Source organism: Trichechus manatus, unplaced genomic scaffold (assembly GCF_000243295.1).
Source record: "Trichechus manatus latirostris isolate Lorelei unplaced genomic scaffold, TriManLat1.0 scaffold00077, whole genome shotgun sequence".
NCBI classification, from domain to species: Eukaryota; Metazoa; Chordata; class Mammalia; order Sirenia; family Trichechidae; genus Trichechus; species Trichechus manatus.
This window is the reverse complement of record NW_004444013.1, coordinates 7371112-7398607: the sequence shown is the minus strand read 5'-3', so window position 1 is coordinate 7398607 and position 27496 is coordinate 7371112. Positions and strand designations below refer to the sequence as shown.

General features: G+C 44.5%; 1 protein-coding gene across 2 annotated transcripts in view; it reads right to left on the bottom strand.

The window, feature by feature from the left end:
• Window positions 1–27496, bottom strand: part of GALNT17 (polypeptide N-acetylgalactosaminyltransferase 17) — a 628291-nt gene that overhangs the window by 284111 nt on the left and 316684 nt on the right. For both annotated transcript variants that reach the window (XM_004380774.2, XM_023735303.1), the window contains exon 3: window positions 7183–7349. In XM_004380774.2, coding sequence (XP_004380831.1) covers window positions 7183–7349 — 167 coding nt within the window. The remainder of the gene's footprint in view (window positions 1–7182; window positions 7350–27496) is intronic.

Genomic DNA, 27496 nt, shown 5'->3' with positions numbered 1-27496 from the left:
GGGATCTTCTAAAAATCAAACACCTATGCTCTTCAAAAGACTTCACCAAAAGAGTAAAAAGAGAACCTACAGACTGGGAAAAAAGTTTTGGACAATACAAGTCAGACAAAGGTCTAATCTCCATAATCTATAAGAAAATCCAACCTCTCTGCAAGAAAAAGACAAATAATCCTATTAAAAAATGGGCGAAGGAAATGAACAGACACTTCACCAAAGAAGACATTCAAGCGGCCAACAGACACATGAAGAAATGCTCACAATCACTAGCCATTAGAAAAATGCAAATTAAAACCACAATGAGATACCATCTCACCCCTGCATTACTGGCACGAATCCAAAACACTGGAAATAACAAATGTTGGAGGGGCTGCAGGGAGATTGGAACTCTTATGCTCTGCTGATGGGAATGCAAAATGATAACAACCATTTTGGAAAATGATATGGTGCTTCCTTAGAAAGCTAGAAACAGGAATACCATATGATCCAGCAATCCCACTCCTAGGAATACATCCTAGAGAAATAAGAGTCGTCACTCGAATAGACATATGCACAGCTATGCTCATGGCAGCATTGTTCACAATAGCAAAATGATGGAAACAACCTAGATGCCCATCAACAGATGAATGGATAAACAAACTATGGTCCATACACACAATGGAGTACTATGCAACTATAAGAAGAATGATGAATCTGTGAAGCATCTCATAACATGGATGAAACTGGAGGACATTATGCTGAGTGGAAGAAGTCAATCACAAAAGGACAAGTATTGTATGAGACAACTATTGTAAAAACCCATGAAAAAGTTCACACACAAAAAGTAACAATCTTTGTTGGTTACCAGGGATGGGAGGGGTGGGGGGGAAATACTAATAGGCAATAGATAAGTGGTATCCTGGATGGGTGAAGGGTGAGACAGTCCACAATACTGGGGAAACCAGCACAACTTGTACAAGGAAAGGTCATGGAAGCTCCACAGACACATCCAAACTCCCTGAGGGACTGAATTGCTGGGTGGAGGGCTGTGGGGATCATGGTCTCAGGGAACATCTAGCTCAACTGACATAACACAGTTTATAAAGACAATGTTCTACATTCTACCTTGGTGGGTAGCGTCTGGGGTCTTAAAATCCTGTGAGCAGCCATCTAAGATACTCCACCTATCTCATCCCTCCGGGAGCAAGGGAGAATGAAGAGAACAGGATACAAGGAAAAGATTAGTCCAAAGGACTAATGGATCACAACTACCAAGGCCTCTACCGGACTGAGTCCAGTATAGCTAGATGGTGCCTGGCTACCACCACTGACTGCTCTGACTGGGATCACAGTAGAGGGTTCTGGACAGAACTGGAGAAGGATGTAAAACAAAATTCCCACCCACAAAAAAAAAGACCAGATTTACTGGCCTAAAGGACACTGGAGAAACCCCGAGAGTATGGCCCCCAGACACCCTTTTAGCTTAGTGGTGAAGTCATTTCCAAGGTTCACTGTTCAGCTGGGGAGTGGACAGCCCCATAAAACCAAATGGGACTAATGAGGCACAGCAGTCCAGGGACAAGGGCCAGAAGGCAGAAGGGGACAGGAAAGCTGGTGATATGGAACCCAAGGTTGAGTAAGGATAGTGTTGATGTGTTGTGAGGTCGTTAACCATTGTCATAGGGCAACATGTCTACTAACTGTTAAATGAGGAACTATTTTGTTCTGTAAACCTTCATCTAAAGTGAGAATAGCAGCACAATTGGAAGAGTGTAGTCAATGTCACTGAACTGTGCGTGTAAAAATTTTTGAAGTGGTGTTTCTTTGGCTATGTATATTTTCACCAAAAAAAAAAAAGGTCGAGAAGGGAGAGAGTTGACATGTTGTGGGGTTGTTAACCAATGTCATAAAACAACATGTGTACTACTGTTTCATGAGAACCTATTTGTTCTGTAAACCTTCACTTAAGTACAATTTAAAAAATAAATAAATAAATAAAGGAGCCAAGGCAATTAGGCAAGAAAAAGAAATAAAAGGCATCCAGACTGGAAATGAAGAAACAAAATTATCTCTATTTACAGACGACATGATCTTGTATACAGAAAACTCTAAAAAACCCACAAAAACACACTGCAGCTCATAAACAAGTGCAGCAAAGTAGCAGGAGTCAAGATCAATATCCAAAAATTAGCTGTATTTCTATACATTTGCAATGAACAACTCAAAAAGGAAATTAAGAAAGCAATTCCATTTATTTAAAAAAAATTAAACAAATAAAATACTTTGGGATAAATTTAATCAAAGTGGATGACTTGTACACTGAAAACTACAAAACACTGTTGAAAGAAATTAAAGAAGACCGAAATAAATGGAACAACATCCCATGTTCACCAGATTAGAAGACTTAATATTGTGAAGCTGGCAATACTCCCTAAATTGATAAACAAACTCATGCATGTCCAGAGTGGGCAAATTCATAGAGATAGAAAGTAGAATGTGTTTGCCTGGTGATGGGAGGATCTGTTAACAAGTATGGGATTTTGGAAATGTTTTGGAATAATGGAAATGTTCTGGAATTAGATAATGCTGATGGTTGTACAACAGTATGAATATACTAAAAACCACTGAATTCCACACTTTAAAAGGGTTAATTTTATGTTTGTGAATTACATCTCAATTTTAAAAAAAGAAAAAATAAATAAATAAAGGATAATCATATGTGGACCAATGATGGCAGTGTCAGGAATTATGAGTGATTTGATTCTGTGCACCTAAGCTCCCCCACTCCAGCACCCCAAACAAAGACCAAGGGAAAAATGCTGAAGGCCTGAGCAAAGACCTGACGGCTCAGGATATGGGCAGGTAGCATCACACTCAAGAGGTATTTAGCAGGCACAAGTAGCAGGGCTGGTGGGAAAGAGAAGAGCAGGGTAAAAAGACAGGTTTTTGAAGCAATAACTGAGAAGAAGGTAGAGTTCTTTACTGAGATAACAAAGGGAAAGAAGTAGGTTTACCAGAAGGAGAGGAAATGGAATGTTAATCTTTGGACCCTATTGAGTTTATGGCTCCTGAGGGACCCCAGGCAACCACTTAAGAGACAGATGGATGCACGGGTGTGGAACTCAGGGGAGAGGCTGAGTTGTTCTGGGTTGAAATGGTGGATCTGGGAATCGTCAGCACATACAAAGTGGGTGAGATTGCCAGGGGTATCCTGATGGTAAGAATTATGAGTGATCATAATTTACGCACAGAGGGGAGGGAGAGGAAGGACAGACATAAAGGATAATCAGAAGAGAGGGTACTGGGGGCATCAGAAGGAGACAAATACCAGCAAGGAAGCTGCCAACCACGTCAGACATGGTCAGAAGGTCAAACGTGATCAGGGCAGGACAGTGCCCACTGGATTTAGTCGGTAGGTGATTACTAGCAACTTTTTTTTAAATCGTGATAAAAATATATATAACATCAAATTTGCCAATTCAACATTCTTTACAAGTAAATTCAGTGACATTGATCATGTTAATCATGTTGGGCAACAATCATCACATTTATCTATCGCCATATTTTTCATCACCATTAACAGATACTCAGCACTTTCTAAGCAATGAGTCCCCCTCACTCCTCCTGTCCACCCCTGGTAACCAATTAACTTTGGTCTCTCTACACTTGCCTATTCAAGATATTTCATATAAGTAGGAAAATATGGTATTTGTCCTTTTGTGATTGAATTACCTAACTTAGCATAATGTTTTCCAGGTTCATCCATGTGGTAGTATGTATCAGGATTTTGTTTCTTTTTATGACTGAGTAATAGTCCATTGTGTGAATATGCCACTTTTTTTTTATCCATTTATCTGTTGATGGACATTTAGGTTGTTTCTACCTTTTTACTATTGTGAATGGTGCTACAAAGAACACTGGTGTACATGTGTCTGTTTGAGTTGCTGCTTTCAAGTCTTGATTACTAGCAAATTTTGCCTGAGTGATTTCAGTTTGATGTACAAGGTACAAACAAGTGCATCATGTTGGTGCTGTTGTTAGGTGCCATAGAGTCGGTTCCAACTCACAGCGACCCAATGCACAACAGAATGAAACACTGCCCCGTCCTGCGCCATCCTCATGATCGTTGCTATGTTTGAGCCCATTGTTGTCAACACTGTGTCAATCCATCTCATTGAGGGTCTTCCTCTTTTTCACTGACCCTCTACCTTACCAACCATGATGTCTTTTTCCAGGGACTGGTCCCTCCTGATAACATGTCCAAGGTATGTGAGATGAAGTCTCGCCATCCTCACTTCCAAGGAGCACTCTGGTTGTACTTCCAAGACAGATGTTCACTCTTAGGCTTAATTTAGGCTGATGTCAATATTCACAGGAGCCCTGGTGGTGCAGTGGTTAAAACACTCGACTGCTAACTGACAGGTCAGTGGTTTGAACCCACCAACCTCTCCATGGGAGAAAGATGTGGCAGCCTGCTTCTGTAAGATTAACAGCCTTGGAAACCCTATGTGACAGTTCTACTCTGACCTATACGGTCGCTATGAATCGGAATTGACTTATTGGCAGCGGGTTTGGTTTTTGGCTTGGTCAATATTCAAGCTGAATGAAACAAATCACTTTAAAAAAAAAAAAAAGGGAATGAACAAGAGAAAGATGGCAATTCCTGCCTCCTCATCTCCGCTGACCAGACTCCCCAGGCTTTGTTCAGCCATTCCTGAGCCAGTCTTGGCCTGGGCATGACACAGCCTGAGGCTGGACCATTCTTCCTTCATGACAATGATGTCTGCAGAGCTTTTTTTTTTTTAGAAACAAAAAATAAAAAAGGGAATGATTAAACTTTACAGTTCAGAAGGAAAAAAAGCAGAATATTCATTAGTTTATACTATATGATCTTAATGATATAAAATGTGCTTTAAGAAGGAGGATAAAGGCATGGGCCAATGGGTAGTGGCCTCTGATTAGTCTCTTCAGTATTTGTTTTTTCCAGCTAAGTGTGCTCTTTGATACATTCAACATTTCCCACAAAGAGCATGCATTACTTTTAAGATTACGAAAAAAAAAAAAAAAAAAACCAAAAGGTAAGGCTGGACAAAAAGTTTCAATCAAACTTGGGCAGAAGGTAAGCAGGGATAACAATATTAATGTTAGAAGAACTAGAATTCAGGGAGAAAAAAAAAGAGCGTATGCTTTTAAGATAAAAGGAGTATTACATAATGGTAACCACAGCTAATAATAAAAGCATGCAGGTACAAATCTATAGCTGCCAAAAAAACTGACAAGAAGGTGCAGAAATCACACATTATTGGGAACACGGGAAGGAACAGTCATTATAGGAGGAGATTTTAAAACACTATCATCAGGAAGACTTGAGAAAACAACCTCACAGTCTATCTAAATACACGAAACTGATGTCTGGTAGGAATTCAATTCCATGATTACAGTGTGTGGGGGCGCTTTTCAAGTGTATAGAGAACATTTGCAAAATTCAATAATACTAGTCACAAAGAAATTCTCCATAAAAAAATACATTAACTTCCTCTTCCAGTTAAAGAAGAGGCACTTCTGGGCTGGAGCAAATGTAGAGGTTCCAGCCAAGGAGGGAAGAAGGAACTCAGAGTTAATACGTCAATCTAGCTAACTCCCATCTCTTAGGTATCTAGGGGGAGGGGAAGGATGAACAGGAATTAACTGACTGAAACAAACCACTCTTCCCATTTTCTCATCCACTAAAACATCTTTAAGAGGCGCCTAGTGGCACGGTGGTTAAGGTGTTCAGCTGCAAACCAAAAGGTTGGCGGTTCTAACCCACCAGCTGCTCCATGGAAGAAAGATGTGGCAGTCTGCTTCTGTAAAGATTACAGTCTTGGAAACCCTATGGGGCAGTTCTGCTCTGTCCTATAGGGTTGCTATGAGTCGGAATTGACTTGATGGCAACATAGTTGGTTTGGTTTTGGGTTTTAGAGAGCTTCAGGGAGGGCAGTGATAGAATTCTCGCCTTCCATGTGGGAGACCCAGGTTCAATTCCTGGCCAATGCACCATTTGTCAGTGGAGGCTTCCATGTTGCTATGATGCTGAACAGGTTTCAGCAGAGCTTCCAGACTAAGACAGACTAGGAAAAAAGGTCTGATGAGCTACTTCCAAAAATCAGCCAGTGAAAACCCAGTGGATCACAAAAGTTCCATCTGCCGCTGATCATGGGGATGGCACAGGACCAGGCAGCAGTTCGTTCTGTTGCAGATGGGGCCGCCATGAGTCAGGCGCTGACTGGATGGCAGCTAACAGCAATAACAATCTTCTGTTGTAAGCCCCTTAGCTTTAAAGCGTGCACACTCACTGGCTTTCTTTTATGTCATGAGCTTGTGGGGGTTTCTCCCTGCAATGAACGTGTGAATTTCATGGCTCTGAGCCAACATAAAGGCACAGTTAGCAATCCCAACCCCATCATCACCTCAACACCATGCCCTCATCTGACAAGTCTCCAAGGACCTCCAAGAAGTTTTGTCATTGCCGTTAATTTAAATTAAGGCAGAATTCCTAACAGTGCTGAACTCCAAAGACCTGCCCACACTGCTCATTTCTACCTACAATCACACAGGCACAGCAGCCCGGATGGGAATTCTGATGGACGATGAACCGTTCCCACCACAGGGCAGAATTTCATTTTTTTTTTTTTTTGCCTTTTGTCAGAAAAAGACAATGGTGGTGTGGCTATAATGTCAGTTCTACAACGACATCCACTTCAGGTGATAATATATCAGTTACCATCAACTCCGACTCACGGCAACCCCACAAATGTCAGAGCTGAACTGTGCTCCATAGGGTTTTCAATGGTTGATTTTTTGAAAGTAGATTGCCATGCCTCTCTTCTGAGATGCCTGTGGGTGAACTCGAACCTTCGGTTAGCAACCGAGTGCAATAATCATTTGCACCACTCAGGGACTCCACTTAATGTAATAATAGGAGAAATTAATCTAGATACATAACCTGTAATTTACTCTTTAAGTCCTAGAGAACTCAAGGAACAATGAACCAGAGTTTGCCTAGATGTCTTCTCCTAAAACACCTCCCACTCCCCAGAAAAGTTCCAGGGACCAGGAGAAAACACACTTGGGCTCATGTTGGGATGGACATGACTCTCCTCCACCCCACCTCGTGTGCCTGCACCTTCCTCTTGGGAAGCACCACGCAGGCTGGCTGCCCCATACCTTCGTCACTGTCGTCATCCACCAGAATAATCTCCTTCAGCAGGTGTGTAGGCGTGTGATTGACAGCACTGTGGACCGACCGCAGGATCACCGACAGGGCCTCGTTCACAAAGATGAATATAATGGAGATCTGCGGCAAGTCCTTGGAGTATTTCAGCTCCTTGCACCTGGGGGAAGAGAGCAAGGTGAAAGCAGTCAGGAAAGATGAAGGCATAGTGCCGCAGAGGACACTAACAATACCAGCCACTCTTCACACAGATCTCCCAAGGAATTCATCCCTGGCTCCCTCTTGGCCTCTTCTTGGCTAGGAACTAAGAATAAAACCTAGGGAGGGATGCATGGCTAATAGTCTCCATGAACAACTGCCTCCTTTGCCATGAGACCAGAATATGTGGATGGTGCCTGGCTACCATTACTGAACGTTTTGATCAAAGATTCTGTAGAAGAATCCTGACCAAAAGGGACAAAATGAAGAACAGAATTTCAAATTCTCACAGAATCCAGAATTTCTGGAGCCACAGAGGCTTGATGAACCCCCTAAACTAATGTCCTGGGATAATTTTTAAACCCTAAACCAAAAATATCCCCTGATGTCTTCCTTAAACCAAACAACAGTTTAGCTTCACTAGTAAAGACTGTCTACCTTGAGCATTGTGCTCTTTTAAGAACTATCTATTTGGGATCAAACAGACAACAACTTAAAAGATTAGATAGGAACCTTAGGGGGCAGTGAGTTTATGTTAATGGGGGAGAAACAATCCAGAAAAAGAAGGTGAGAATGAATGTACAACTTGAAGAATGTTATCAGTGTCACTGAATGGTACATGTAGAAACTGTTGAATTGGTGCATGTTCTTCTGTGTATATGCTCAACACTAGCAACAATAAAATAACTTAAAAAAAAAATGAGACTGGGGGGATAAAAACCTAGGGAGGAGAGCATGAAGGATGCAGCCCCACTTCCCCCACATTGACAACCCCAATGGAAATGGGGAAGCATCAGTCTTTCACAAACAGGTATCTCCTGCCTGGTGCTTCCATGCACACCTGCCTGACTTATGACTCCCAGCACCTGGGTTTCCTTGCCCGGAGCCTGCTTGCTGCCAGCTTAGGAGACAGTTAACCCATTCCCAACAGCTCTCAACCAAAGATTGCAGGGAGTTGATGTACAAGTGCCCCAGCTCCCTCACCCCTGGACTTCTCAGGAGTAGGACTCACACTGGCTCCCAGGGTGTCTCCAGTGGGATTCAGCTCCAGTTGCCCACAGCAGCGATCCACATAACACACCCTTTTGGGAATCCCTCCCTTCTCAGTCGTACTTCCCCACTCTCCTGCAGGTGTTCTCCTTGCCTCCCAAATAAACTCTGCTGTTGTTTTTAGCTGCCGTCGAGTTGGCTCCGACTCACGGCGACCTCATGCCCCATTCTGTGCTATCTGCATGATCGCTGGTGTGCTTGAGTCCACTCTTATGGCCACTGTGTATTTTGAGCGTCTTCCAACCTAGGGGACTCATCTTCCAGCATGACATCAGACAGTCTTCTGTTGTGATCCATAGGGTTTTCATTGGCTAATTTTCAGAAATCAATCACCAGGCCTTTCTTCCTAGTCTGCCCTAGCCTGGAAGCTCCGCTGAAACCTGTCCACCATGAGTGACCCTGCTGGTTTTTGAAATACCTGTGGCATAGCTGCCAGCATCTAAGCAACATGCAAGCCACCACAGTATGACAAACGGACAGACGGGTGGTGGCCAAATAAACTACCTGCACTCAAATTTTTCTTTTCAGTGTCTGTTTCTGGGGGACCCCAAACTAAGACATCTACTGAACCTACTAAGCACCCAGCATTGCACTGGAGGCGCCTGCTCTCAGAGAGCTTACATTCTGGAAGAGGACATCCAACACACAAGCAAATAACCTTGCAAAGGAAGGGGGGTCCTCTGCCTGTGTTGTTGTTGTTGTTGTTAGGTGCGTTTTGAGTTGATTCTGACTCATGGCAACCCCATGTGCATCAGAGAAGAACTGCTCCATCGGGTTTCCAAGGCTGTGACCTTTCAGAAGCAGATCGCCAGGACTGTCTTCCGAGGCACCTCTGGGTAGGTTCAAACCACCAATCTTAAGGTTAGTAGTCCTGTGCTTAACCATTTGCATCACCTAGGGACTCTACATCCTACTCAACTCATCCTAACTCCCCTTACTGTGTTCCTAGAGTCTCTCTGGGGGTAGAAGATGGGACTGCCTGCCCAAGTGGACCTCCCTCCTAAGATCCAGCAACCCCCATGTCCCTGGAGACAGAGACTAAAGAGAAGAATCCTATTCATCCAGGACCAGAGAGCTTTGGCCCTCTCTATGGTCTGGGGCTCCAGCGGTGTAAGAGATGAATTCACAGCAGGGGGAGCTCTGCACCTCTCAGCTGTAGCAGCACCTTGACTGGGTCCAGGCAGCCCTGGGGAATTTTATCCTATGTTCAGTCCAAGCCATATCGGAAAGATCAAGCAGAAACCTAGCAGAAAGGAATACGGAGATGCACACGTTAACAAGAAGTTGTGTGAGTGTGCAGAATATGTAGCACAATGCGAGGGGAGAGAGGAACAGTGCTGAACAGCGAGAGAGAAAGACGGCTGTTCTTTACGCTGAGCAGCTTGGGCTGTGTCGGGCTGTATTAATCATGCAGGCGATTTTTGGAAGAAAATAAAGTTTTGTTACAATATACGTTGTGTCTCCTGGAGGAGGCTGCCCAGGGAGCCATTGATCACGTGGCCTCATTTTTACCATGTAGCTGAAAATTCACTTCTGGGGGCTGCCAGGGAGATTAGACTGGTTATTGACAGGCTCCTGGCAGTCAGCAGGAATTATCTCATTTACTACGTGGTGATCCCTGGCGGGGAGGGCACCCAGAAGGTCCCTCCAAGACCCCTAGGCCAGAAGCCAGCAGTCACCTGGGTCTGGTGGGGCAGCAGCCGTGTTTTGCAGCCCATCATTCATCGGCATGTGCACGTGGGCACATGGCACACATGCTGTACACCCATCTGCTCTGAGCTGGGTTCTCTGGTCCTTTGTTTTAATAGCTTCAGCTTTGGGCCCTTTCAGTTGAGTCTACGGGTGATGCAAACGGTTATGTGTGTTTGGCTGCTAACCAAAAGGTTGGAGGTTTGAGTCTACCCAGAGGTGCCTCAGGAGAAAGGCCTGGTAATCTCCTTTCAGAACATCAGCCATTGAAAACTCCATGGAGCATAGTTCTACTCTGACACACACGGGGTCGGCAGGAGTCGGAATCAACTTGACAGCAACTGATGACTGGTTATGTGCCAGAAATGGCTTGAAGCTTCTATATACTGCTTTGTCTCATTTAATCCTCACAACAACCTTATGAGGTAGGCAGTATTATTGTCCCCATTTCACAGATGAGGAAGTCGGGGCCCAGAGAGGTGAAGTCATGGGACCTAAATCACACAGCTTAGATGTATGGCTGAGTCTGAAAAGGGGCAAGGGTGCCTTGATGGTAAATTGCATCATGTGGTATTTGTATTTGGTAACTGACATCAAGTTGGCCCCCAGCTCATGGCGACCCCAAGCACAACAGAAGGAAATGCTGCCCGGTCCTGCACGAACCCCATGATCGGTTGTACACTGGACCCTTGTGATCTATAGGGTTTTCAGTGTTTGATTTTTGGAAGTAGACCACAAAGCCTTTCTTCCTAGTCTGTCTTAGTCTGGAATCTCCACTGAAATGTGTTCAGCATCATAGCAATATACAAGCCTCCCCTGACAGACAATGCACATGAGCTGCAATGACCAGGAATGGAAGCCAGGTCTCTTGCGTGTAAGGCGAGAATTCTACTATGAACCACCAGTGCCCCGTGTGGTTTTACACTCTTCCCTGGGGAGGCAGGATTTGGTGGCTGCAGTAGACAAAGTTCACACAGTTCCTAGCTGGGGGACCCTGGGTAAGTTGTCTAGTATGCCTGGGCCTCAGTTTCCTCATCTCTGCCCTGAACACCCACCTAGAAGCCTGTTCTCTGCGGCCAGCAGCACCACACCCTTGGCCCGCTGGGGCAAAGTGCAGGCTGAATTCCTGCGCCAAGCCAGGTGGGAAAATCCCCTTCAAGGGGATGTGGATGGGCAGAAGCTAGCCCCACCTCCCCTTATGTGATGGTGGGAACAAGGCACAGCTCCTAGTGTCAGGCTGTGAGTCTAAGCAGGGATTCTTGGGTGGTGTCCCCCTACCCAGGGTGTTATCATAAGCCCCTTAACTGAAGCACTCAGGCAGAGAGAGCAGGCGTGCCCCGGGGCCACAGCAGCCCATTGCAGAGGTCCTGCTGCTAACACGTTCTGCAGCTCTGTGATCCTGCACCAGGCCAGCTCAGGTGAGCCCCACCGCTCCACAGGGTCAGAAGCAAAGGGGCCGGGGGTGAAAGGTGTGCCTGTGTGGGCGCTCAGGGGGAGGGTGGGGCCAGCCCAGGGCAGGTGCCCTCAGGAGCCGAGCCCCGGCTCCAGACACCTTACTCCCTGGTCCCCTATAAGGCAAAGCCTCCCCCTTCGGTGCTTCTCTGCCATCACCAGGGCCTTCCTGGCTGCTCACCTCTCCCTTGGCCCGCAGCCGCAATGACGCCCACAGGTCTCTGCCCCCAACATCTGCCGCACCCTGGTGCAGGGAGCAGTTACCAAGCACTGCCTAAACCCTAATCGTGCTGTCAGAGTTCCAGGACGTGTCAGTAAAGCACATTAAACACGGTTAACGAGGCAGTTTGCAATGCAAGGTAGTGAATGCTAAGTGCCAAGTGGACGTTCCCACAGCACAGGTAATAGATGAGCTGAGGGGAACCGAGCCCAGGGAGATGACAGGTGAGCTGATCTGAGAGACCGATCAGACTGGCTTGGCCAAGGACACAGGGGAGAGCAGCAACGACAGCCCTTCTGAACACACGGAAGGCACTGGGTTCCTTTCTTTTCTCCTCCAGGGCCTTCCATAGGAAATCTTTCTAAGCTTGTTGAGAGACTGAACAGTCAAGAGCCAGGCCTTGGGACCACAGACTCACGTCAGCACTGAGAATTCACAGCTGGTTGAATTCTTTTCATCTTTAGCGTCTCCAAGAACACGCATCACTGAGTTCGTCACCAAAGATTTTTTTCACCGTAGACAATAGAGTCCCACTCTATCAGTGCCCGTCCTCTCGGCCACTCACTGCCCCCCAAGCTTCGTGGACTCCGGAAGGCAAGTGGAGGGAAACAAGGGGGAGCAATCGCAAGGAGCCCAACAGAACAGGAAGTCTGAGCCAGAAAACACCACCCGAATATCCTGAAGGCAGCCACCATCCAAGGAGAAAACTTGGGAAATTATGGCTTGGGGCTTGGGGACAGACACATCTCCACTGTCACTCCTTCCACTGCTATTGGCAGATGTGGGGGTTGAGGACCTGCGATTGCCTTTTCAGACAGTGTCTCAGGCAAGAGCTTCTTCCCCTTCTAGAAGTCTCCACTTTCATCATCACCCAAAAAAAAAAACCCAAAATAAAAAACCAGTTGACGAGGTGACTCGGACTCATGGCAACCTCATGTGTGCCAGAGTAGCACTGAGCTCCAAAGGGTTTTCAGAGGTTGATTTTTCAGAAGTAGCTCACCAGGCCTTTCTTCCAAGGAGTCTCTGGGTAGACTTGAAACACCAAACTTTTGGTTAGCAGCTGACTGCATTAACCATTTGCATCAAATGGAATTCTCAACTACCATCCCGAGACCCGGTTCAATTCCCAGCCAATGCACCTCATGTACAGCCACTATTTGACTGTCAGTGCAGGCCCGTGTGTTGCTATAATGCTGAGCTTTATAGCAGAGCTTCTAGACTAAGAGGGAATAGGAAGAAAGGCCTGGTGATCTACTTTAGAAAATCAGCCAATGAAAACCCTATCAATCACAATGGTTTAATCTGCAACCGATCATGGTGATGGCACAGGACTGGGCAATGTTTTGTTCTGCTGTGCATGTGGTCGCCATGAGTTGGGGCCCAACCTGACAGCAGCTAACAACGTTTATCCTATTCTGCTAAAACTGCAAGTTCTAGTTTCCAGTGGCATCTTTGTGGCCAGAATCAATGGACGCTTCCTGATCTCACCTCAGTTGACTCGTTTCTGTAGTATTTGACGTTGCTGCCCTCTCCTTACAGACACTGTTTACTTTGGGATCCCGAGACACTCTCTATTCCCCCACCTCCACCTCTGAATTTTTCTCCCAGGTGATCTGTCCTATAGAACCCCTGGTGGTGCGGTGGTTAAGCGCTACAGCTGCTAACCGAAAGGTCGGCAGTTCAAATCCACCAGGCACTCCTTGGAAACTCTATGGGGCAGTTCTATTCTGTCCTAGAGGGTTGCTATGAGTCAGAATCGACTTGACAGCAATGGGTTTGGTTTGGTTTGGAGTCCTCCAAATTCTGCAATTCCATCAAAGCTCCTTCTTCTGCCCTCTGCTATTCTCATTTTCATACACTCTTCCTCAGTGACCTCATCCAAGTCTACGGCTCCAACTATTACCCAAATGCTGGTAACTTCTAAACCCACACCTTTAGCTTGGACGGCTATTCGAGCTTCAGCTTCCTGCTGGATTATGTCCACTTGGACATCTGATGCTGTTGTTGTTGTTAGCTGCCACTGAGTCGGCTCCAACTCATGGCCTCACGTACAACTAACCAAAACGCTGCCCAGTCCTGTGTCATCCTCACAGTCCCAGCATGTTCAAGTCCACTGTGGTGGCTACTGTGCCAGTACCTCTCACCAAAGTTCTCCCATGCCCTTGCTGGCCCTCTCCTTCACCAAACATGACGTCCTCCTCTGGCGACTGCTCTCTCCTGGTGACATGTCCGAAGGAAGTAAGTTGTGATCCATAAGATTTTCATTGGCTAATTTTCAGAAGTAGATCACCAGGCCTTTCTTCCTAATCTGTCTTTGTCTGGAAGCCTCGCTGGCATAGCTTCCAGCATCACAGCAACACGCACACCACCACAGTACAACAGACTGACAGATGGTGGTAGTAAGTGCAATATTTCCTTTAGTTTCCCCACAGACTAGCACCAATGCTTGGCAAAGAAATGGTTACTGAGCAAACAAATAAAAAACCTACTTCCATCCCTATTATTTCCTCTGCTCTTCTAATGATCAAAGTTATCACTGATTTCTTCTTGCAATTATACCTCTGGTAATGGCACAACAACACTTAAAAGACGCCATCCTGAACACAACCACACTGCTGTCTCTCTTGATTTACTAATCAGGGCTCAAATTTTGAAAGCAGTTTGGGTCAAGTGCATTAACCAGCCCAATACTCCCTTCTCTCTTCCGTCCTCGGGAAGCCTCTGCTATAATCCTACGAAGGAGCAGTATCACTTTTAGCAACAGCAAACTTTGCAGAATGAGGTGCAGGGGCTGAGCAGCTGAGATGCCTGAGGCTCCTCTTTCGGGGCTGTCCTTCCAAGGGAAATGCACACTTTGCTGATGGTCTAATTTCCCCGGGTTGAGCTCTGCACTTCCACTCAGAGCCGTGACCTCGACAAACTGCCTACTCTGGCATTTGAGTCTGTGTGTGTCCCACCTATCACCATATTAGGGCAATTTTTATGAATCAAGAGCCAGCCTGCTCCATGCATGGGTTCATATTTTGGGGTCCAGTAAGCCCCCAGGGAAATGCCCAGAAACTGAATGCATGCTGTTGTGGGTATATGAGTATTTGTTGGCCTTCTGGGTAAATAATTCATACTTTTCATTGGCTTCCAATGGGGGCAGTGGTGGTTTAATGGTAGAATTCTTACCATCCATGAAAGAGAGCTGGTTGAATTCCTGGCCAATGCACCCCCTGGACAGCCACCACCTATCAGTACTGCCATGATGCTGAACGGGTTTCAGCAGAGCCTCCAGACTAAGAAGTACTAAAGGAAGAAAGGTCTGGCGAGCTACTTCTAAAAATCAGCCAGTGAAAACCCTACGGATCACAAGGTGTCTTAGTTTCTTATTGTTGCTATAACAGAAATACCAAAAGTGGGTAGTTTTAATGAACAGAAATTTATTTTCTCACAGTTGAGGAGGTTAGAAGTCTGAATTCAGAGAAGGCTTTCTCTGTTGATTCTGGAGGAAGGTCCTTGTCTCTTTTCAGCTTCTATTCCTGGGTTCCTTGGCAATCTTCCTGTGGTGTGGCATCTATCTTCCCCCATCTGTGCTTGCTTGCTTCTATGCCTAATCTGCTCTTTTTTATATCTTAAAATTGATTGGCTTAGGACGTACTTACACTCGTATGGCCCCATTAACATAACAATTACCATAACAAAAAAAATCCCTATTCCCAAATGAAATTATATCCACGGGTATAGGGATAAGGAGCTCTGGTGGCACAGTGGTTAAGAGCTTGGCTGCTAACCAAGAGGTTGGCAGTTTGAATCTACCAGCCACTCCTTGGAAACTCTATGGGGCAGTTCTACTCTGTCCTATAGGGTCACTATGAGATGAAATCGACTCGACAGTAACTAGTTTTATAGGGATAAGGCTTTACAATATATATTTTGGGGGACACCATTTAATCCATAACAAGGATTCATCTGCAACCATTCATGGGGAAGGTGCAGGACTGGGCAGCGTTACATTACATCCACGTGGGTCTGCCATGAGTCAGGGCTGACTCCACAGCAGTCAATAACAACAACACTGGACCCCACAGAAGCACCGCAGGAAGGGATGAACCAGGCACTGAACAGAGGGCGCCATTCTCAGCGTGCAATCCCACGCCCTGGTCACAGACCAGTGGCTGGCTCAGCCTCTGTTTTCAAGCACGGTAGGGTCAACACGCCTTCCATGCCTTCACTGCCAGCCTGGTTCCTATAAACATTTATTCTGGAATGTTCTCTAAGCCATTTTGATTCTTGGACTGATTACCTACTGGTTCCATGACTCCCTAGGAAGACTTTCTCTGAGTCATGAACAGTTACCTTTCAGGGACAGAAAATGTAGGAGGCTCAGATCTCCCCTGGCCAGGTGGCTGATACACCAGTCTCAAGGTGGACTAGTACGCCCAACATGGGGAAAGGCACCCAGCTTGTCTCCCTCTACCTGTACAAGTTTTTTAAGCAAAAGGGATGGATCTGCCTTCTTTAACCCTGCATGCTGACCACAGTTCCTTGCTTTACACAGCACTGCTTTCTCTAACAGAAAGGGAAGATGTGCGCACACATGCGCACACACAGACCCATGCACACATCAGGGGGCACCTTCTGACTCTCAGGTCAGTAGATGAATCTGTCTGGATGTGATGTAGCTTATCTTGCTGCTTACAACTGAAGACAAAAAAAGGAAAAAAAAAAAAAACCTAGAATTTTAATAAGCAATGGCTCAGAAACAGAATTTCCAAAAACAATTAAGGGTAAATTAATACAGACAGTTTCAGGCCAGAGCTAAGAAATCCTTAGCAAGCGTAAGGCACAAGGAAATGCCGGCTAAATGATTCACACACAGTGTTTATCCTCTAACCTTTCTAAGGTGAGTGGAACGAGAGTGGACAGCCCCAACTGCTGCAGGAGGGGCAAAAATACATTAGGAAATGATGCAAATTGGAAATAATAAACAGTCGTATTTCAAGGCCCAGCAGATTCAAAATTTGGCCAATAGGATTCTTCACAGAAACTGAAGGTCATAAAACCTTTTACTCTCAGCCAAAACCTCACTTCCCCAGTCCCTCACAGAGCTCCGATCTGGTTCTAAAGGTTGTTCTCTGGTAACTTCAGCACAGAAATGAGAAATTTATTACCGAAATAGCTATTTTTCTTTTCAGTGTTCTGGCCAAACTGGTCAGTCGAGCCCGTCTTCCCACGCTGACGCTGAAAACGCTTCTGTTTGTTCCCACATCTGGGCTGCCACTCCATCTTTATTCTTATTGTCGTTACCTCCACCCAGAATCTCTTCCCTGACGCTTTTCTCTCCCCCAACACTGCAGCCCGTATGGACCCAGTTTAGTCCTAACCTGGCCCTGTCTACCTTAGCTGACTTCACAATACCTTCTCTCTCCCCTGAAACTTCTGGAACAATTTAGCAGATCCTCTTTATACTGTGTGGGGCCCCTGGATGGTGAAAATGGTTAAGTACTCAGCTACTAACTGAAAGGTTGGTAATTTGAATCTATCCAGAGGTGCCTCAAAAGAAAGGCTTGGTGATCTACTTCTGAAAGACCACAGTCACTGAAAACCCTATGGGTTCTACTCTGAGACCCATCAGGTTAGCATGACTAAGAAACAACTCAAAGGCAACTGGGTTTTTTTTGAGGGGCATGTTATTTTGGTTTATTTGTTGTTGTTGGGTGCTGTCGAGTTGATTCTGACTCATAGCAACTCCACGTGCCAGAGGTGAACTGCCCCATGAGGTTTTCTTGGCTGTAATCTTTAAGGGAGCAGATCAATCACCAGTTCTTTCTCCCTTGGAGAAACTGGACGAGTATGAACTACTAACCTTTCATTTAGCAGATGAGCACTTAACTGTTGTGCCACCAGGGCTCCTTTTTATAGTGTGGCAAAACGCATCAATGGCCCCAATCTTTTACCCCTCCCTGTAACCATGTCCTTTGCCATGTGACTTTATAGTTTTCCCCACTAAATAGGCAGTCTATTCCCCACCCCTTGGATGTGGGCTTGGCCAGATGACTGGCTCCGACCAGTAGAACGAGGCCATAGTGCTGTGCCCCAGCTCCAAGCCGGGGCCTCAGGAGGGGTTCTCTTGCCCTCAGCCATTCCCATGAGAAGCACTGGGCTAGCCCACTGTCCAAGGGGAGATGGAAGATGCCCAGTGGAAAGCTGACCTCCAGCAGGACACACATGCATCCGTGAGCCCCACCACGTGCCAGGCAGTGTGCTAACAACTTTACAGTGCATACGTTATCTCAACACTTCTCACAATGAGCCAGTAATGTATGCATCCCCATTCTGTAGATGAGAAAATTTAGGCTCTGAATAAATTGCCCAAAGTCATGTGATTGATAAGCAGAGCTAGATTTTAAACCCCAAACTACTTGACTCCAAAGCTTGTTGTTTTAGCTTCTGAAAAAAAGAAGGAATTATTTATCAAGGAGGGTTTGAGTGGAGAGATTTTTAATGGCTTCTATTATTCCTTTATACTTCGCCGTGGTCTCCAGTTTTCTATGCTAAACATGTATTATTGTACAATTTAAAAAATGCAATAAATGTTCCTTTTTAAAAGATTTCTGTGGAACTAGTTTTAGCACTTGACAAATGATTTCAACATTGGACCTAAAGACTAAATGGGTAAGAAAAAGATTAAAAAAAAAAAAAAAAAAAAAAACACTTCTAAGGAGAAAAGAGTATTAAGGGAAAATAGATACATATGTGATGTCAAAATCCAATATATAGCTACGATAATTTAATCAGCATGGTCCTAGAACAAGCTGACTGACAAGTAAAAAGGAGCCAAGAGACCAGAAACAGATCTTCTCTTAGAGAATTTAGTATATGCAAAGAAGGTACCAGAAACCAAAGGGTAAGGAAAGAATTATTCAATAAATGGTGTTAGGATTATAGTCTCTCTATTGGGGAAAAAAATGAGAGACTCCCTTTAAAAAATACTTCAAAATAAACTTTAGATAAAATAGCTACACCTAGAACTCCAAATATAAGGAAAATAAAATAAAAATATAAGTGAATATTCATACAAACACTGAATACTGAAGAATTTCCAAGTTGAGAAGTAATAGTTTAATAATAATTGCAAGCTTCTGAGCCCCCAAAATAATAAAAAGACAACAGCAAACTGCAAAAAATCATTCACAATAATTATAAAAGATCTGATACTATTCAATAATGAAAACTCAAAGAACATAATTAGATAAACAAAGAACATGAATGCACAATTCAGAGGGTGAGAGATATAAATGACTAACAAACATACGAAAATAGGTAGAACCTGACTAGTAACGAAAGAAATTCAAATAAAAACAACAATGAAATGTCATTTTGCCTCTAGATGGTGAAATTACAAATAATTTTCCTTGCTTCTTTCTACTTTTTCTATTCTTATTTTCCACAAAGAGCAAACATAACACAGAAAAACACATCAGTTTAGATTAATTTACAGATGACAGAACAATACTGTAGAATTAAAGGGAGCTGTAGATAAAAGCCCTTAGATTTTCACATGGGCATGACATCAAGTGGCATGGATAAGACACACATCATGTCACCCCAGCAGGTCCTCTGATGCCACAGTTGGAAACAGAATGCTGAGCTGAAACTACCATCACAATTGTTTTAACTTTTCAAATGCAGATGTGCAGAAAGACGACATGGCCTGATCTTACGTATCCATCCTAGACAACAAGCATAAACACCGCTAACGTGGATCTCCAACTTTTCTTTCTACCCAGAAGCTATTAAATGATGAGCTTATATAATAAATACAAAATCAATCACTTCACTTGTAGGTCTTCTCTGTTAGCCAACATGTGGCTTTAAAAGAGCTTAAGAAACTTAAAGATAAAAGGAAAGTACTAAAAAAAAAAAAACCTTCAAGTTGATTCTGAGCCATGGCAACCCCATATGTTTCTGAGTACAACTGTGCTCCACAGGATTTTCAATGACTGTTTTTTTGGAAGTAAACCATCAGACTTTCTTCCAAGGCAACTCTGTGTGGACCTTTCGGTGAGCAGTGGAGCACCTTAGCCATTTACACCATTCAGGGACTCCTAATTTTGTCTAAAAACCAAGTTGGCTACAGCTGAATACCAACTTCTGAAGATTCTGGAACTACCATTTACAATTACAAGTATCGCACAAGATGTGAGCCCAAGGCTGCGCATTTTATAAAGAAGCTGAACCATCAACTGGTCTTGCAGGCATCTGAGCTCATCCATGAATAGGCATTTATAAAACAACCTAATGATTTCTGTGATCAACTGCCAACTCTGGGACATACTCTTACTCTGTGGCAGAATGGCAAGAAAAGAAAATTTTCAATCATCTTTAAACCCCATTTCCACTGGGTTCTCAGAGTCCTGTCAAAATCTCCCTGCCACTTGTTGACATCCCTCAGACATGTTAATAATCCTTGAGTTTCCATTCTTTTCAACCTTCTTCCAGCTAGTAAATTCCTTTCCAGTCAGACCTCATGCTAATTTGGAGGCTGCCATGTTGACTCAATGCCTCACATGCTGGGCTGGTGTGTGAGGTACAGAAATGGTAGCAGACATAGAGGAAAGAGGCCAGGGTAGCAGTAATAAATCTCTCTATTCATCCTTTGACCTCAGCACTTACCCTTCTCATCACTAGCCTGTAGGTTCCATAAGGACAGGGACCACATTTCTTTGGCTGATGTATCTCCCTCAACTAGGCCTGGTCCACCGCAGATACTCAATAAATATTTGTTAAATACAATAATAAATAAAAGAGAGAAAAGACATTCTAGTCCACCTGCAGCATAAGGGGGTTGTCTGGAACACACAAGATCCCTGGGTAGTGCAAACGGTGAAATGCTGGCTACCTAGTTCTGAAATTTTAAGGATTACTGAGGGGACTACAATGGTTGGAAAACTGAGTCCCCTCCAGAGGTATCTCTTATGCCTGCCTGAAGTGGTGACCTCCAATCACTGGAGAAGAAGCTCACCTTGCTGGGGGCTGGTGACCTTATTTAATTCCAAATACTTTTCACCTCACTGGCAAGAGCCCGGAGAGAGAAAATGCACGGGAAACTGAGCATTATAAATATTCCTCAATGCATATCACTGATGGGAGGTGGTGCCCACCTCTTGATTTTAACTTGGGTCTCTGTACAGATTGAATTATGTCCCCCAAAATATGTGTTGAAATCCTAACCCCTGTACCTATAAATATGACCCTGTTTGGAAACAGAGGTTTTCTTTTGTTATGTTAATGAGGTGAGACCAGTTAAGGAGGCTCCTGAACCTAATCACTTCTGAGTTACAGAAAGAGGAGAACAGACATAGAAACACACACAGGGTGGAGACGGACACCAAGGAACACCGGGGAAGGAATCAACATGGTAGAGACCCTCATTTGGACTTTTAGCCTCCCAAACAGTGAGACAATAAATCTCTGTTCTTTAAAGACGCCCACTTGTGGTATTTCTGTCACAGCAAGCAGCAGGTAACTAAGATAATCTTGTATCTATTTTAAAAAAAACCTTGTGTCTTCATTTTGAACACATCAAAGGACAAGCATATCTACAACATCCGGCAACATTAGCTTTACTGTGACATTTACTAACTCAGAACATCAATTAGGGACCTAGAAAAGTGTTGACGATATAAAAATTTTAAAAACTATGTCCTGGAAGAGCTCAGAGCTCCGTAAGAGAAAAAGATCTGTAAATCACAATTATGATATGGAATGATAAATGTCATGAGGAGTTTGTACAGAATACTCTGGAAGCTCATTTCTGCCTACATGGAGATCGATGGGGAACCAGGGAAGGTTCTGCATAGGAGATAACATTTGATCTGGGCCAGGAAGCATGGGTAGGTAATTTCCAGGTGAGGGCCTGCAAAGGGAGAAAGAGGAGGCTGGGACAAACTCTTGAGGCAAAATGAATAGCATGTGCAGACACAGAGGAGGAAAAATGTACAGTACATTGCCAAGAAAAAGAAAGGTGTTGGGGGCAGTGTCTGGGGTGAAGGAAACAGCAGCCGCTCAGGTATTTTGAAGCTAGTTTATAAAATCCAGGCTTTATCCTCCAGGAGTAGGAAGGCACGATGTCAAAGGTGATTAAGCAGGGGAGTGACATGATCACACTTGGCATGTGTCCACATCAAACAGCAGAGTCCCTTCATGTTGGGCAAAGCCACAACGTCAGAGGCAGAGCTCCAGGCCTTCAAAGAGGATGCAGTGTAAACACTCCCTGTCCAAGCAGCCCATGCAAGACGCCAAGGTCACCTCCTACCTCCTCACATGCCGGTTCATCTGATCCGCAGCTTACTTCAGAAATTTTGTCTCTCCCTTTTGGCCCTGAAGGTCCCTGGGTGGTGCAAACGGTTTGCACTTGATTACTAAAAGGTTGGTGGTTTGAACCCACACAGCAGTGCCTCAGAAGAAAGGCCTGATGATCTGTTTCCGTAAAAATTACAGCCAAGAAAACCCCATGGAGCAGTTCTACTCTGTAACATATAGGGTCGCCATGAGTCGGAATCATCTCGACAGCAACAGGTGTGTTTTTGTTTTTTCTGGCCCTGAGCAATTTGGAATCTATGGAGACATCCTCCAAGGTCACTCATGATTGGTTCCAATACTCCAGTTCCACTTGTGGTTTCCAGTGCTCTGGTCTACCCATTAGTTTTCAGGGTGGATCTCTCCCAGCCTGTTGACCAGTCCTATCTACCCCACCCTGAATAAAAACCATAATAAAAAGTACTTCCTTGACCACATTTTTGTTGTTGTTAGCCGCTGCTGAGCCCGTCCCCTGACTCAGGGCGACACCACGCACAACAGAATGAAATGCTGCATGGTCCCGTGCCATCCATGATCGGCTGCAGGGTTTTAATTGGCTGATTTTCAGAAGTAAATCGCCAGGCCTTTCTTCCTAGTCCATCTTAATCTGGAAGCTCCACTGAAACCTGTTCAGCATCATAACAACATGCAAGCCTCCACTGACAGACAGGTGGTGGCTACGCATGAGGTGCAGCGGCCGGGAACTACACCTGGGTCTCCCACATGGAAAGCGAGTGTTCTGTCACTGAACCACCACTGCCCCTTGACCACATCTTACCTAAACAACAATGTGGCTCACTGCCTTACTGGCAGGAAATGGTGGTTTTCAGTTCAAGTCATCAGATCTGTGAGTGAAGCATTTCATCTTGAAGGTAAAGCCCCAAGCGGAATAAGGATAAGCGCAGCAGTTAAATTTAGGAGGAGCTGGTGGACTCAATCTACAGCCAGTGGGCACAGTCAAAAGAGGCCAGCAACTTGCCAAATCCAATTTCCCAATTTCCCAGTTGGCTCAGGCATTAAGAGCTTTACCCTAACTGGGCCTCACCCCTTCATGGCAAACCCAAATACCTCTAGGGTATCCATCCAGAGACCACTCTGGCTCCAAAAATATGTCAAAGAGAAGGGCAGTGGGCCACACACCATGATGGTGGCCAAGCAGAAAAGCACCACCTTCTACTACATCCAAAGGGAAACCGCTGGTCAGCAAATTGGGGCTTGGGGTTTCCACACATGCCCTTTGGACCCACACCCTTCATCAACTCATCCTTATGATAAGACCCAGCTAGAACCAAATCTATGTTTTGAAAAGATACTCTGAAGGCAATGAGGAAGATGGCTCAGAAAGGGGAGGCAAGAGGCGGAGCCAAGATGGAGGAGTAGTCAGATGCTTCCTGTGGTCCCTCTAACAACAAAGACCAATAAAACAAGTGAATCGATTATATTTGACAATCTGGGAGCCCTGAACATCAAAGGCAAAGTTAAGGAATCGGACTGAGTGGCAGGGGGAGGGAGAGATGGTTTGGAAAGCAGCAAAGAGTTGCCAGACCTGACACGGTGGGAGCCGGAGCCCTTTAGCCCAGATCAGCTCACGTGTGCAGTGAGGCAAGCAGCGGCACTTGGGAAGTGTTTTCCACATCAGGAGAGACCAGCAGCAGAGAGTCTACTTGGGCATCCAGAACCAGTGAAAGGCAGCGCTGAACTGGCAAAAGATAAGTACTTGCATCTGGCCTACCATGCAGATCAAAAAAACACCCTCTTTGGGAAAAACCTCTCTCCCGTTTACATCTCCTCTCCTCACTCTGCACTGGCTCCCAGGCTGGCTTCAGCGATTCCCGAGTCCCCTGGGCCGGAAGTAGGACTCGTCATGCGCCCTGAGCCATTCTCCCAGCCTTGGAGAGGGAACAAATTAACAAACAGGGGAAAAAAACAATCTGCCAGCTCCTCTAAGCGAGGAATTTGCCTAGGCACAGGCATAGGGGGTCCACAGACTTTGAATGCTTTTCACCCCTGCATAGACCTGTGTGGGCCCAATTCAACAGTGTAGGCCCTCATTACCACAGTACAACAGGGTATATACCTGAAGTCTAACTTCAACTGTTTCAGTTGTGAAGTGGCAGGTTTGTGGCATTTGACACTGCTCTGCCCATTAAGCAGGGTCCTCACCCACCAACATCAGGGGCCTGAGGACTGGTGGTTCCGCACATGCCATCTAGCCACCTGCGACAGGGGTCCTAGAAAAAGAGGTACCCCCAGTCCTTACAGCCAAAAGGATTGGGTGCTCACAGTCTGGCTGCAAGACACACCCACCTACATGCTCTAGGGAACAGGGACACGCTTTCCTCCCAGGCACTCAGGGGCAACTGTCAGTCCCCTGCCTTGCTCAGCGTGTGACCTCCTACTGCAGCCAAATACCTGTGCCTACACCAATCACCCATGCCTACCTAGGACTGTAGGTGAGGGCCTGCATCACACACTTGGTGACCAACTACCTGGACACCTGAGCTGAATTCATACAAGAAAAGTAAACAGACTCCTAGGCTCACATACTTAGTAACAACTCTAACCACCTGGTGACAGGACGTTAGAGCTTCAAAGTTGCCAATAATCAAACTAGCTTACACGAGCAGCCTATCTCGGTATATCAAAATAAAACAAAATAAGAAGCTAGGACACAGTAAACAAACATAAAACAAATAAATACAATAACTTATTGATGGCTTGGAGACAACAGTCAATAAAAACTCACATAAAGAGGTAGACCATGATGGCTTCAGCAGCCTTCTGAAATAAAGAATCAAGAAATTTTCCAGAGGAAGAGAATGTCTTGGAATCACCAGAGACAGACACGAAAGATTAATATACACAACTCTTTAAGAGATCAGGAAGGAGATCATTCAAAATGCAGAACAAGCTAAGGAACACACAGACAAAGCAATACAGGATCTTAAGAAGGTTATTCAAGAGCACAATGACAAATTTAATAGGCTGCAAAAATCCATAGAGAGACAACAATCAGAAATCCAGAAGATTAACAATAAAATTTCAGAATTAGACAACGCAATAGAAAGTCATAGAAGCAGAATTGAGGCAATGAAAGTCAGAATTAGTGAGATTGAAGATAAACCACTTGATACCAACTTATTTGAGGAAAAATCAGATAAAAGAATTTAAAAAATGAAGCAACTCTAAGAATTACGTGGGACTCTATCAAGAGGAATAACCTACGAGTGATTGGAGTACCAGAACAGGGAGGGGATAACAGAAAATACAGAGAGAATTGTTGAAGATTTGTTGGCAGAAAACTTCCCTGATATCATGAAAGATGACAAGATATCTATCCTCATCGAACACTACATAAGGTAGATCCCAGAAGAAAGTCACCAATACATATTATAATCAAACTTGCCAAAACCAAAGATAAAGAGAGAATTTTAAGAGAGGCGAGATATAAATGAAAAGTCAGCTACAAAGGAGAGTCAATAAGATTAAATTCGGACTACTCAGCAGAAACCATGCAGGCAAGAAGGCGATGGGATGACATACACAAAGCCTTGAAGGAAAAAAATTGTCATCTAAGAATTATATATCCAGCAAAACTGTCTCTCAAGTATGATGGTGAAGTTAGGGCATTTTCAAATAAACAGAAGTTTAGGGAATTTGGAAAAACCAAACCAAAATTACAAGAAATACTAAAGGGAGTCCTCCGGTTAGAAAATCAGTAATATCAGATAACAACCCAAGACTAGAACACAGGACAGAGCAACCAGATATCACCTCAGATAGGGAAGTCACAAAAGTAAATCAAAGCTAAAACACTGAAAATAGGGAAACAGATGTCAATATGTAAAAGATGACAACATTAAAACAAAAAAGAGGGACTTAAAAAATGTAGACATAGATTTTTCATATGAAGAGGAAGTCAAGGCAATATAAAGAAATAAAAGACTGGTTTAAACTTAGAAAAATAGGGGTAAACATTAAGGTAACCACAAAGGAAACTAACAATCCCACACATGAAAAGAAAAAAAAAAAGAAAAATACATAGACTCAGCAAAAACAAAATCAACAACAATGAAAAAGATGAAAAAAAAATATGTAAAGAAAAATGACTCAGCACAGAAAATTAAGGGGAACAAAGAAACTGTCAACAACACAACAAAAAAGACATCAAAATGACATCACTAAACTCATACCTATCAATAATTACACTGAATGTAAATGGACAAAATGCATCAATAAAGAGACAGAGAGTGGTAGAATGGATAAAAAACATGACCCACCTATATGTTGTCTACAAGAGACACATCTTAAAGACATAAGCAAAGTAAAACTCAAAGGATGGAAAGAAATATATCAAGTAAACAACACTCAAAAAAGAGCAGGAGTGGCAATATTAATCTCTGACAAAATAGACTTTAAGGACTTCAGGCAAAATGGCGCTCTAGGCAGAAGCACCATGCCATCCCCCGACAGCAAAGATCCGAAAAACTAAGCCAAACAGAGAAAGCAGCAATCCTGAAACCCTAAAACATCAAATGACGAGATAAAAACTCAGCCAAGCAACAAATAGAGTGAGAAAACTGACAGAGAATGGAGAGCGAGGAGAGATTCATGCAGAGGTCCCCTATCAGCTAAGGCAGCACGGCTCCGCCATCTTGGACTCCTATCAGAGACCAGCAAATAGGGGGTACAAGAAAGCAGCTTCATGGAGCTTCCAGCGGGAGACAAAACAACCGGTAATTTGCGATACACGCTTTCCCACCCCCAACCCTTCTTCACCCCAACTCAGCCTCCTCTACTTCCTGCGGCCACAGTCTCTTGTCTGGGAAGAACCAGCTGCTTGGATTCCATCCACCTGCACTGGCTGGCTCTATGAGTGCCATTTGTTGGCTGCTGGTGTCACTTTTTTCTGCTTCTTTTGATTTCTTCCTTACCTCTCACCACCTCCCCTTCCTTTCGCTCAAATACCTGGCTCCATGCGCCATCTTTGCTTCTTCCTGAGGGGCTGCGGAGCTCTGTTCAGTGTGGAACTGCTTCCCTGTCTGGGCTGCGATGCTGGTGGGATCTCGGGGATTTTGTTTGTTTGTTTGTTTTGAATTGTTTGTTTTCTTTTCCTTTCTTGAGGTGGGAGCCCGTTGTGGCCAGGCGGTGCTGTGCGGCTTGGAACCTAACCGCTCGGCTTGCACAGATGCGCAGAGGGATCCCTGAGAGCATTTCTTTTTTCGTAGTTTTTTTTTTTTCTGTTTTTTCGGGAGCTTTTCTTGTTCTTTTTTTTTTAATTTGTTTTGTTTTCTTTTCCCTCTTTTTCCCTTTTTGTCTTTCTTCACTACTCAGTTTCTCATCTCTCTATA